The sequence below is a fragment of the Aquarana catesbeiana genome, linkage group LG09 (assembly GCF_042186555.1).
Source record: "Aquarana catesbeiana isolate 2022-GZ linkage group LG09, ASM4218655v1, whole genome shotgun sequence".
Lineage (NCBI taxonomy): Eukaryota > Metazoa > Chordata > Amphibia > Anura > Ranidae > Aquarana > Aquarana catesbeiana.
Window position 1 is genome coordinate 54,104,766 of NC_133332.1, and position 13,575 is coordinate 54,118,340.

At 44.0% G+C, this 13,575-nt stretch overlaps 1 protein-coding gene across 3 annotated transcripts in view; it reads right to left on the reverse strand.

Moving 5' to 3' along the window:
* Positions 1-13,575, reverse strand: part of SPTBN4 (spectrin beta, non-erythrocytic 4) — a 285,984-nt gene that overhangs the window by 211,490 nt on the left and 60,919 nt on the right. For all 3 annotated transcript variants that reach the window (XM_073598514.1, XM_073598515.1, XM_073598516.1), the window contains one exon: positions 2,989-3,126. In XM_073598514.1, coding sequence (XP_073454615.1) covers positions 2,989-3,126 — 138 coding nt within the window. The remainder of the gene's footprint in view (positions 1-2,988; positions 3,127-13,575) is intronic.

Sequence of the window (13,575 nt, forward strand, 5' to 3'; positions counted from 1 at the left end):
CCTGTCAAAAACAGGTACCCGTTCCCCCCTCCCCCCTGAAAGGTGCCAAATGTGGCATCGGAGGAGGGGAGGAGACAGATTTTTGAGTGGAACTCTGCTTTATAGTGTTACTAAACCCAGGAGCCTGCATTCACTATATCTGGTCCCCCACAGTACACAGGACATAGAAATTCAACTATTTTAGTAAATATAAACTGCTTAATACCTTTTCTCATCAGCAGTATATAGCAGTCTTGTGACTTCTAGCAGTGTTTGGTAAAAGCTTGTAGGAAGAGTTTTCATTCTAGTCTGACTGTCCTATGAGGCTGCAGGACCCTTGACCTTCTGTCTGGATAGTGCTGATTGGCCCTGTGCTAATCATATGTACCCTCCCAAGAGAAAAAAAAAAACTCTCTAGCAATACACACCATACTGAGCATGTGCAGTGTGCCCCCAAGGCTCTGTACTATCAGAAGATGGATTGGGGACAGTGGAAGAAGGGGAGGATCAGCGAAGACAGGATCAAACATGTTTTTTACACAATACAGTGGATTAACCACTTAGGTTCCACAGTGACTATAACAAGCATGCTTTACTGATTTTACTTTTGTGGGTTTAGTAACACTTTAACCCCTTGATCACCCTAGATCAGGCATGTCCAAAGTCTGGCCCGCGGGCCATTTGCGGCCCATGTTCCAGTTTGATGTGGCCCCCACTATCATCCCGAGCGCTGCGCTCATTCTTAGTATGAGCCGGGGCGTGTGGTTGGGCATGTTCAGAAGTCTATGTGCCAGAGCCGCTATGAAGCTGACAGCGTGAAGAGCCAATCACAGGCACTGTGACTATTCCCGATCTCTGCATCTGCGGACTGCAGATGCAGAGATCGGGGAAATGTCACAGTGCCTGTGATTGGCCGTGGCGCTGCGCGCTGTCAGCTTCCTTGCGGGCTCGAGCACATAGACTTGTGAACACGCCCAGCCACACGCCCCGGCTCATACTAAGAATGAGCACGGCCACATCAAACCGGAACGCGGTTTCTTTCCTTCTGAGAGAGAGAGAGATCGGGAGAGAGAGATAGAGAGATAGATAGAGAAATAGAGAGAGAGAAAGAGAGAAATAGAGAGAGAAAGAGAGAAATAGAGAGAGAGAAAGAGAGATATAGATAGATAGATAGATAGATAGATAGATAGATAGATAGATAGATAGATAGATAGATAGATAGATAGATAGATAGATAGATAGAGCACAAAATATTTAATTTGCATTTAATTTTAATGGTTCAAAAACTGTCAGGCAAAATGGTCAGCCCTCATGCATGTTCACTTCATGAAATCTGGCCCTCTTTGAAAAAAGTTTGGACACCCCTGCCCTAGATGTTAACCACTTCCTGCCCAGTAATTAGTTCAGTGATAGTGCACATTATTAGCACTGTTCACTCTATTAGTGTCACTGGAGATGTCAGTGGCAGTTAGTTCCCCCCCAGCTTCAGTTAGTATCAGATTGGCCACCGCACTATCCCCGTCCTGTTATAGGTCACTGATCACCGCTATTACTAGTATAAAAAATTTACTAGTATAAAAAGTATAAAAAAAAAAATCAGTATATTTTCCAAAGTTTGTAGACATTATAACTTTCACACAAACCAACCAATCAATATACACTTATTGGGATTTTTTTTTTTTTTTTTTACCAAAGACATGTAGTAGAATACATTTCTGGCCAAAATTTATTAAGAGATTTGATTTATTTTCCTTTTTTTTTATGGGATATGTTTTAGAGCAGAAAGTAAAAAAATATTGTTTTTGTCAGTCTTTTTTCGTTTATATATTAAAAAATAAAAAACCCAGTGGGGATAAAATATCACCAAAAGATATTTGTTTGAAAAAAATATATAAATTTCATATGGTACAGCATTCCATGACCACTTAATTGTCAGTTAAAGTAGCGCAGTGCCGAACAATAAGAAAAAGGCCTGGTCATGAAGGGGGTAAACCTGCCAGTGGTCCACTGGTTAAAGTACCGGTAAATTTGTCATTGTCCTAAAAAATCTTACAATGCTACTCTGTAGTACCTGCAAGTATCTACTGTACTTCACTTGTCAAACGCTGGGCTCAGCCTTCATAGTGGATTTCATCTTCTGGTTACTTTATTCAAAATCCAATCAAGCTTTTATTATTTCACAGGATTAGAAAAGCACTGAAGGTCCTCTACAGATAAAGTTTGTGTTAGTGATACAACATATAGTTTGGCTTGAGCCCAGTGGGCAAAGCAGACAAATATTCCTCTGCTTAAAATAAATACCTCTTGTCTCAGAGGTACATTGTGCAAAAAATAAGGAGAAGGATGGTCGGCACTCAGGATGACATTCAAAAAAATTGTATTTCTTTATTCATTAGGCATGTACAATGCTGTAAAACAGTCTATGCATTTCGGAAGTTAGTCCTTAGACCAGGGTTTCTCAACCTGCATGGAACCCTGGGGTTCCTCAAGAGGTTGCTAGGGGTTCCTTGAGCAAGGAGCAATTTCTGCCTCTCAGATATGTCCCCACTTATACCATTGATCTTTTTAGCTATCTATAAGGAGGTAATTCTTCCCAATGACCTCAAGTGTGAGAAACATTCTTCCCACTGACCATCACACTAATATATCATGAGTTGTAGATATAGTCATTTTTAGCAGAAGTTCCCTCAGACCAGAAAGTTATTTTAAGGGTTCCTCTGTGTTGAAAAGGTTGAGAAAGGCTGCCTTAGACTAAGGACTAACGTCTGAAACGCGTAGGTGGTTTTATAGCATTGTACATGTTTACTGTATGTCACCCTGAGTGCCGGCCATCCCTTTCCTTAATCTGGTACGTTGGAGGGGTTAGCAGTCTCAAGGTCTGAGCACCAGGTGGAGCTTTTATGTGGGAAGGTTGTAACACCTATACACTTGTTTTCCCTACATTGAGAGAAAGCCCAGGAGATGAAAGTCTGGACTTCAGTCACTTACCATCCATGCAACATTGCTCACCTGCTGTTTAGGTGATCCTGACAGGCTCGGACCTCGGAGGAACTGGGATGTCCCCCCTCCAGCATCTGCTGCACTATCTGATTAACATCCAACACCCGACCCATTAGACTGTTCATTTCCTGGTCCAGGCTCTCAAACCTAAAATCCACAAGACAGAATGTTGGTTACAAAAGGACCATGTCAGCTTGCTTGTATTCCCCTACACTTCCTAATTCAATGGAAGAGAAAAACTAACTAGCCAATTATGAAATATCAAAGAATGCATTTTGAAAGGTCAGCGGTTTTAACAAAATAGACAAGTATTTAAATAAGTCTACTGAGCAATTCTGATGTCTTGCATTATTTTAATAAAATGCTTTTGTAGTAAAAATCTATCTAAAAGATAGTTTTCTACACTGAGCAAAATTATAAACGTAACACACTTGTGTTTGCCCCTATTTATCATGAGCTGAACTCAAAGATCTACGACTTTTTTCACAAATGCAACGTTGCACCGATTAGGACGGTGCCATTGCCGGCAACTGCCGCCAATATGACATACAATTTGACATGTCAAATTGCATGCCAAATCGCACCAATGTGAACCAGGCCTAAGTGAGCACTTCTCCTTTGCCGAGATAATCCATCAACCTCACAGGTGTGGCATATCAAGGTGCTGATTAGACAGCGTGATTATTGCACAGGTGTGTCTTAGGCTGGCCACAATAAAATGTGCAGTTTTACTGTATTGGAGGGGGGGGTCCGAAAACCAGTCAGTATCTGGTGTGACCACCATTTGCCTCACGCAGTGCAGCACATCTCCTTCGCATAGAGTTGATCAAGTTGTTGATTGTGGCTTGTGGAATGTTGGTCCATTCCTCTTCAATGGCTGTGCGAAGTTGCTGAATATTGGCGGGAACTGGAGCACGCTGTCGTATACGCCCATCCAGAGCATCCCAAACATGCTCAATGGGTGACATGTCCGGTGAGTATGATGGCCATGCAAGAACTGGGATGTTTTCAGCTTCTAGGAATAGATGTACAGATCCTTGCAACATGGGGCCGTGCATTATCATGCTGCAACATGAGATAATGGTCGTGGATGAATGGCACAACAATGGGTCTCAGGATCTCGTCACAGTATCTCTTTGCATTCAAAATGCCATCAATAAAATGCACCTGTGTTCATTGTCCATAGCATACGCCTGCCCATACCATAACCCCACTGCCACCATGGGCCACTCGATCCACAATGTTGACATCAGCAAACCGCTCACCCACACAACACCATACACACTGTCTGCCATCTGCCCTGTACAGTGAAAACCGGGATTCCTCCATGAAGAGAACATCTCTCCAAAGTGCCAGACACCATCAAATGTGAGCATTTGCCCACTCAAGTCAGTTACGATGACGAACTACAGTCAGGTTGAGACCCCGATGAGGACGACGAGCAGATGAGCTTCCCTGAGACGATTTCTGACAGTTTGTGCAGAAATTCTTGGGTTGTGCAAACCGATTGTTGCAGCAGCTGTCCGGGTGGCTGGTCTCAGACGATCTTGAAGATGCTGGATGTAGAGGTCCTGGGCTGGTGTGGTTACACGTGGTCCGCGGTTGTGAGGCCGTTTGGATGTACTGCCAAATTCTCTGAAACGCCTTTGGAGACGGCTTATGGTAGAGAAATGAACATTCAATTGAAGGGCAACAGCTCTGGTGGACATTCCTGCAGTCAGCATGCCAATTGCACGCTCCCTCAAAACTTGTGATATCTGTGGCATTGTGCTGTGTGATAAAACTGCACATTTTAGAGTTGCCTTTTATTGTGGCCAGCCTAAGGCACACCTGTGCAATAATCATGCTGTCTAATCAGAATCTTGATATGCCACACCTGTGAGGTGGATGGATTATCTCGGCAAAGGAGAAGTGCTCACCAACACAGATTTAGGCTGGCCATACATTTTCAATACTCTTGTACAAATTTCCTTTAGATTTACCGAAAACCATATAATATGAGGTCAAAACTAAACAACACTTTCAATTGTATCCAATTAGGCCCTTGCACTACATAGTTGAAGGTAAATCTAACGAAAATTGTACAGAAAATTGTACAATGTATGGCCAGCCTTAGACAGATTTGCGAACAACATTAGAGAGAAATAGGTCTTTTGTGTACATAGAAAAAGTCGTAGATCTTTGAGTTCAGCTCATGATAAATAGGGGCAAACACAAAAGTGTTGCGTTTATAATTTTGCTCAGTGTATTTAAGATACATTAATAATTTAGTTTATTCAGCATGAAATGGAGCTCAGTTATGTAGCATGAGGCTGTACAGTATATTCTGCAATATTTAACATTTTTGGTAAACTCATTCAATGAATCCAAGCTCTGCAAGCTGAGATAACATGCACTGCATTGATGCATTCACACAATTGCACAGTAACCATGAGATAAAACAAAGTTCAGGAATATTCATATCTCCAATTTTTTTGCAAAACTATGTACACTACAAACAGTATGATTGAATTGGTTCTGATATCGCTGTTTTACTAACCTGACACTTTATTATTCTAAATAGGAAACCTTCATTTTGTTTACAAATATTAAATATTCTACCTACCAGCAAGAATAAGTCCTTACATTTAAAGAGCACCTGTCATTTCAGATCTATCATGGCAACGCCCGTTAGCGGGCATCCACTCACCTGCTGCCGTCACATCCCTCACCTTGTTGTGTCACTGCCGCATTACCAGCTATCCCATTAAAGTGAATGGGACTGTTGGTGAGTCAACAGCGGGTCAGAAATGATAGTTGCTCTCTAAAGTGTAACTCCACTCTTAAAAAGAAAAACATTCCCCTCTGGGTGATCTGTGTACATTGCAAGGATTATAACAAACTTTATTGCAGATTCCAACCTTTTGAAGAAATCCCTTTGTGTTTGTCTGTGTCTCTGCTCTGAGTGGGTCTAATGGGAGTGATTTCATAATTAACTGTCAGGTGTGCAGCTGCAGGGCTCTAATGAGGAAATCTGCTGGGCCTACATCCCTTTAGACGTGCTCCTATTGAAAGTCTCTCACTAAAAATGACATTTTTGTTGCAGGGGATGCCTGAAATCTGACTTGTATCTTAGGCAGACTTCTGGGAAAATTAGTGAACCAATCACACAAGCAGGTAATGATGTTTCTGGGGAGTGGTCAGCACACACTCTGTGTACAGAAACTCCAGGTAGCCATATTGCATTGCATTTTCAGAGAATTACAGTGGCTGCAGATTGAAAAGGAAAGGTAATTTTTAATAACATTCATTTACATTAGTGTCGCAATTATATGCGCTATATTATTTTTTCTTTATTTGCTATTTTTTTCCCCACGAAAGTGGAGTTATCCTTTGAAAAAACTTTGATTGAAATCGAGTTGATTTAAATCAAGCCTTTTTACTAGTGATTTAAATCAAATCCACCTTGGCAAGGAACATATATTCCACATTAATAATCTTGCTACCAAAATTAGCGTGTGCTGTAAATTGCCTCCAGCACTGCTTCTGTGTCTTCTTGCTGGAGGCCGCCATTTTGCTGAAGCCCAGAGCACCTGAACAGCGGTAAATCATAAAGCAGAACTAAACCCATCGATTTAACAGTTTCAAAAAACAGTTACTTTCCTAGAATGCTGGGATTGCCAACTGTCACATTTGCTTGTGTCCTTAACCAAACTGTCAAACCATCAAATGGCTGGGGTCATAACTGATCACATGTGCAGCACAATGGCAGTTGCAGATCACAAAGAAGCAGCTTCCTTGGCTGTAACACCCCTTGCACACTGAGGCGCTTTTCAAGCATTTTAGCGTTAAAAATAGCGCCTGAAAAGCACCTCCCAAGCCTTCCCAGTGTGAAAGCCTGAGTGCTTTCACACTGGGGCGGTGCGCTTGCAGGACAGGAAAAAAAGTCCTGCAAGCAGTATCTTTTGGGCGGTGCAGGAACGCTGTTTACACTGCTCCTGCACCACCCATGCCCATTGGAATGAATGGGCACCACCTGAAAAGCGCTTCGGAAGTGCCACATCACAGGCTCTCTTAAGCCCTTTTTAACCCCTTCCTGGGGGTTAAAAGTGCCCCCCTACCGGCAGAAAAGTGGCGCCAAAGCGCCGCATTAATACAGCGGTAAAGCGCCGCTAAAACGAGTGGCGCTTTACAGCTAATGCCGGCACCGCCCCAGTGTGAAAGTAGCCTTGAGGATAGGAGGGTTTAATTCCTCTTTAAGGCTGTCAGCAGATCGGCCTCAACAAACTCAGCAGTGCCTAAAAATGGATACATATAGAGAGCAACTGAGCATGTGCAGAGAAGGGTGAGAGAGTGCATTACTGGATTTTATACAGTACAGGCTCTTATTTTTTATGTTTTACATAGCTTTACCTGCAAAAGGGGCCAGCCTTTAGCTATCTAGCAAAACTTAATTTTCCGACTAAAGTTCCACTTTAAGGCCTCATGTACACTCGACATTATAGAAATGTCGGAAGCGTTGCCACGTTAAAAACACACGTTTTTCTGCTTTTTCGCATTAGCGTTTTACAGCATTTTTCCAGTTTTTTTAGTGTTTTTAGCAAGAAAACACCTCTTAAAAAAAGCTATGGAATCAAAAAACGATCAAAAACGCAGGTTAGACGCGGTTTACTGCGTTTTTCTGCATTTACCGCGTTAATGCATTTTTACAGCTCATAAACTCCTCTCAAAACCAACTAGTTTGGGGTTTTTTTTTCCAGCCAGAAAATGTCCCAGCCAAAAAACGCTGATAACAGCCTACGTGTGCATGGACACATAATATAACATGCTGGGAAGTTTACTGGCTGCAGGAAAAAAATGCCTGAAGCCAAAAACAGCAGCTGTAAAAACGTCCACTGTGCATGAGGCCTAAGTAGAAGTGCCTTGCACATACCTGCAAGTCTTCTCTGCTACACCCAATTCCTGGGCTGTTCTAACATTTGCACTTTCCTATTGGTCAATTACCATGATGAGCAGCCTCACTGGCCACCAGGAATGTACAGGAAGCAGGGTGGGCTTTGCAAGCGTTGACACAATCAGGAAGTATCCTAGAGTTTGCAGATCAGAACAGGCGGAGATTTATGTGTAAACTCAGAGCACCATATACTTAAGGAGTAGAACTGTGGGCAAAACTTTTTTTTTTCATTTTGGATAGAGTAAGGTAGGGTTATAACCCCTGTAAGCTTTATTTTTACCGCCTGTGTCCTATTGGGGAGATTTCCCTTCACTTCCTGCCTCATAGTCAAACAGGAAGTGAGAGGAAATCCAAGCAAATTAGGTTAATCTCTTGGGGCCCCCCAGGTCACCAGAAATAGTGTCCCCATTGGAAGATCCCCCCCCCCCCACATTACTTTTCTAGGGACAACCCAAAATTTGAGATTTTCTTTTACTTTCACTTTCAATGATAATGGTGAACTGGACAAATAGAAAGGGTAAATCTCCCTAACGGGGACACAGAACGCAAAAAAAAAAACAGACAGGGGCTCTATTCCATCTCAGTTCTATCAAAACTACAAAAAGGTGTTCACTTTTATCAAATCCAATGTGTTAATATTTGCTTAACACTCACATTTATTTTATTGTACACAAAAAAAAAATATTCGTCAAATTTAGGATTATAAAGAATAACTCCACTTTTTTGAGAAAACATTCCCCTCTGGGTGATCTATATACATTGCAGGGATTTGAACAAACTTTGTTTCAGATTCCTATCTTTTTTTATTCTGAAGAAATAGTGGTTTGTTTATCTGTGTACATGAGTCAATCTGTATGAGAGTGATTTTATAATTATCAATCAGCTGCTGCACTTGCAGGGCTCTAATGAAGAAAGTGTCAGGGTCTGCATCCCTTTTAGATGATTTCCCTTTGGGAGTATCTCACTAAAAATTACATCTTTGCTGCAGGGGATCCCCAAAATCTGACTTGTATCTTAGTGCAGACTTCTGGGAAAATCAGTAAGCCAATCACACAAGTAGGAATTACATTTCTGGGGGGTATTCTGTACTCTGTGTACAGAACGCTCCCAGGTAGCCATATTTCATTTTACAGAAAAAATAGGATTTTTAAAACAGCTTACCTGTAAAATCCTTTTCTTTCGAAGGACATCACGGGACACAGAGCCACAGTAATTACTGATGGGTTATATAGGTATCACTGGTGATTGGACACTGGCACACCCTATCAGGAAGTTCAACCCCCTATATAATCCCTCCCCCTTGCAGGGATACCTCAGTTTTGTAGCCAAGCAATATAGTGTATTAGAAGAGGGGTGGGACCTCTGTGTCCCGTGATGTCCTTCGAAAGAAAAGGATTTTACAGGTAAGCTGTTTTAAAAATCCTATTTTCTTTCTCGAACATCACGGGACACAGAGCCACAGTAATTACTGATGGGATGTCCCAGAGCAATGCTACCTGAGGGGGGGGAACCATGACCAAGTAGGGTGCAATCAGACCTGAGGACCCTGTACCGCTGCCTGCAGCACACTACGCCCAAAGGCGATATCCTCATGCCTTCTCACATCCACCTGATAGAATCTGGTGAATGTATGAACTGAAGACCAGGTTGCGGCCTTGCAGATTTGAGCCATAGAGGCCCGGTGATGCACTGCCCAAGAAGCACTAATAGCCCTTGTGGAATGTGCCCTGATCTGAAACGGAGGAATCTTCTGTTTCAAACCGTAAGCTTGAATGATCAACTGTCGAATCCATTTAGAAATGGTAGCTTTTGACGCTGCCTGTCCTCTATTGGGACCCTCTGGCAGCACAAACAAAACATCCGTCTTGCGGATCTGAGTAGTTGCCCCTAGATAGGCCTTAACTGCTCTTACTACATCCAACGAATGTAGAGATCTCTCTTCCGGAGAACAGGGATCTGGAAAAAAGGAAGGTAGAACAATGTCTTGGTTTAAATGAAAATCAGAAACCACCTTCGGTAAAAAACTAGGATGAGGGTGTAGTACCACTCTATCCTTGTGTACAATCAAATAAGGCTCCTTACAGGAAAGAGCTGCTAATTCTGATACTCTTCTAGCAGAAGAGATGGCCACCATAAAAATTAATTTCCTTGTGAACAAGACCAAAGGAATCTGACTTATTGGTTCAAAAGGCTGTTTCTGTAACACAGCCAGGACCAAATTCAAGTCCCAGGGGTTTAGGGGCGCTTTAACCGGAGGATTAAGACGCATCACCCCCTGCATAAAGTTTCGGACCAAAGAATGCGAAGCAAGTGGCCGCTGAAATAATACTGATAAAGCAGAAACCTGGCCCTTGATGGTACTCAAGGCCAGCTTCATCTCTAATCCCATCTGTAGAAAATCAAGGATTCTACCTATGACATATTTCCTGGGATGCCAACCTCTGGATTCACACCAGGTTATATAAGCCTTCCAGACTCTATGATAAATCATCCTGGAAGCTGGCTTCCTTGCATTAATCAAGGTAGATATGACAGGACCTGAGAGCCCACGACTCTTCAGAACGTGGGTCTCAATAGCCAAACCGTCAAATTTAGCGTTTGTAAGGCAGGATGGAACACTGGACCCTGAGATAACAGGTCTGGGCGTACCGGTAGGGTCCACGGGGAACCCACCGTCATCCTTACTATTTCTGCATACCAAGTCCTTCTGGGCCAAGCAGGGGCCACCAGAAGTACCGACTTCCTTTCCTGCCTGATCCTGCGAAGGAGTCGTGGTAGTAGCAGAATAGGCGGGAATGCGTAAATCAGTGAGAACCGATGCCACGGAACCACCAACGCATCCGTCCCGCATGCAAGAGGATCTTTTGTCCTTGCCACAAATCTGTCTATCTTTTTGTTGAATCGGGATGCAAAGAGATCTACATCTGGAACCCCCCATCTTTGGCATATGGCCCAAAAGACGTCGGGATGCAGAGACCATTCCCCTGGAAGTAACTGCTGGCGACTTAGATAGTCCGCCTGCCAATTCTCTATTCCCGGGATGAAAACTGCCGATATGCATGGCACATGCATCTCTGCCCAGACTAAGATCTGGTTCACCTCTTTTTGAGCAGCTCGGCTCCGGGTGCCTCCCTGATGATTGACATAAGCCACTGCTGTGGCATTGTCGGACTGGATCCTGACCGGATAACCCTGTAGCCTGATAGTCCAGGCTTTTAGAGCTAGATGTATCGCCCGGATCTCCAGAATGTTGATGGGTAAGGTCCTCTCTGTCTTGGACCATACCCCTTGGACCGCAGCCTGTTCCAGAACTGCTCCCCAACCTGACAGACTGGCATCTGTTGTTACCACCGTCCAGGTAACCGGTAGAAAGGATTTCCCCTTCTGCAGGTTTTCGGGTATGAGCCACCAATTGAGGCTCTGACGCACCGCATGCGACAGGTGCATCGGAAAGTCTAATGCCTGAACCTTCTTGTTCCAGGTCGACAGAATACTGTGTTGCAGCATTCTTGAGTGAAACTGAGCATAGGGAACTGCTTCGAATGAAGACACCATCTTCCCTAGTAGCCTCATACAAAGGCGGACTGAGGGACCCTTCTTGGTCCTTACTGTCAGAATCAGCTCTCTCAAAGCAGTGATCTTTGCCTGGGGTAGAAATATTTTCTCCTGGCTTGTATCTATAATCAGACCTAAATACTCCAGTCTTCTTACTGGTTTTAGGAAAGACTTTTCTAAGTTGAGGATCCAACCCAGGTGTTCTAGATACCTGACCGTGGTCCTCAAGTTTCCATTCAAAGAGGCTACCGACTGGTCTATCAAGAGCAGGTCGTCTAGGTATGCTATGACAGCTATACCCTGAGCCCTTAATCTGGCCAGAGGAGGAGCCAAGATCTTTGTGAACACTCGAGGTGCAGTGGCTATCCCAAAAGGCAGAGCCACAAACTGGAAATGGCGCCCTCCTACCTCGAAGCGCAGAAACTTCTGATGAGCAGGAAAAATGGGCACATGCAGATATGCATCTCTGATGTCTATTGATGCCAGAAATTCTCCTCCCTGCAGGGTGGGAACTACTGTTCGAATTGATTCCATGCGGAAGGATTGAATCCTTAGGAATCGGTTCAGATCCCTTAAGTCCAAAATGGGCCTGACATCCCCATTTGGCTTTTGGACCGTAAAAAGGTTGGAATAGAAGCCCAATCCCTGGTCCTTTGCGGGAACTATCATAATGACCTCCTGCGACAAAAGTCGCTCTAACGCTAGAAGGAGCGACTGCTTCTTCTCTGGGTCTCTGGGAACATTTGATCTGAGGAACCGAGGAGAAGGGAATTCCTGAAACTCCAGCTTGTACCCTAAGGTTACCGTGGAGACTACCCATCTGTCCTGGAAGTCCTCGTGCCAGAGCTCTGAGAACTGTCGCAGTCTTCCCCCCACTCGAGTGAGCGGGGGCGCCCCCTCATGCAGAGGTCTTAGTGTTTTGCCTAGTAGGCTTCTTTCCCCAGGACTTCTTTTGTCCCTGGGGTTGACTCTTGTCTCTGGACCCCGATGGAGGCGGCCGTCGAGACTGCCTGGAGGCTGAAGCCCCCGGCGCTGGGGAAAGAGTCCGTTTGAAAGAGGGACGCTTACTCTTCTTCTTGACAGGTAAGAGAGTGCTTTTCCCACAAGAGATTCTCTTGATATAGTTATCCAAGTCCTCTCCAAACAACCTTGCAGCACGAAATGGAAACCCAGCCAGTAGCTTCTTACATGGTGCTTCGGCTGACCAATTTTTCAACCATAGGATTCTACGTATATGCACCAACCCCAGTGAAAGACGGGAGGTTTGCACGATAGAATCTCTAATGGCGTCAACCACAAAGCATAAGGCCGCTGGAAGGTTAGCAAACCCCTGGGCCTGCTGTTCAGGTAATACTTTGATGACCTGCTTAACATGGTCTCTTAAGTATTGACAGACTCCAAATCGCTGCTACTGCAGGTTGGGCCACTGATCCTGCTAAGGAGAAAACATCCTTCAATAGGGATTCCATCCTTTTATCTACAGGATCCCTGAGCATCTGAGCATTGTCTACAGGACAAGTCAGGCTATTATTTACGGAGGAAATGGCGGCATCAATAGCCGGTATTCCCCACATTTTAATAAACTTTTCTTCCATCGGATAAAGTGTTGAAAACTTTCTCGGCGGAAAAAAACGTTTGTCTGGGTGATCCCACTCAGAATAAATAAGCTTTTCAAGTAAAGTATGAACAGGAAAAGCATGTGCTGCTTGGAAAGGTTTCAGTGACCCCAAAGCAGAAGAGGATTCTTTAGCAGTTTCAGGTATGGGCAACTTAAATGTGGAGCGGACCAATCCAGTGAGGATCTGCACTAAGACTTTCTCCTCTTGGGAAGTCGCAGAGGGTCCCTCTCCACCTGAATCCTCCGAAGAGGAATCATCCATCCCATCCCGATCCTCTGAAAGGGATTTATCTCCTTTATCCCAGAGCTCCTCTGTCTGAGGGTCTTGGGGAACAGAGGAAAGCCTAGTGCGTTCTCTTCCACTGAGTGAAGACGTAATCACGGCCATTAATCTTTCCTCTAGACCATTAATGGTTGAGGAAAAAACCTCTTGTGTAATATATACAGGGGCTGAAGTGCCAGAAGCAGGTGTAGCCCCTGACCCCGATGG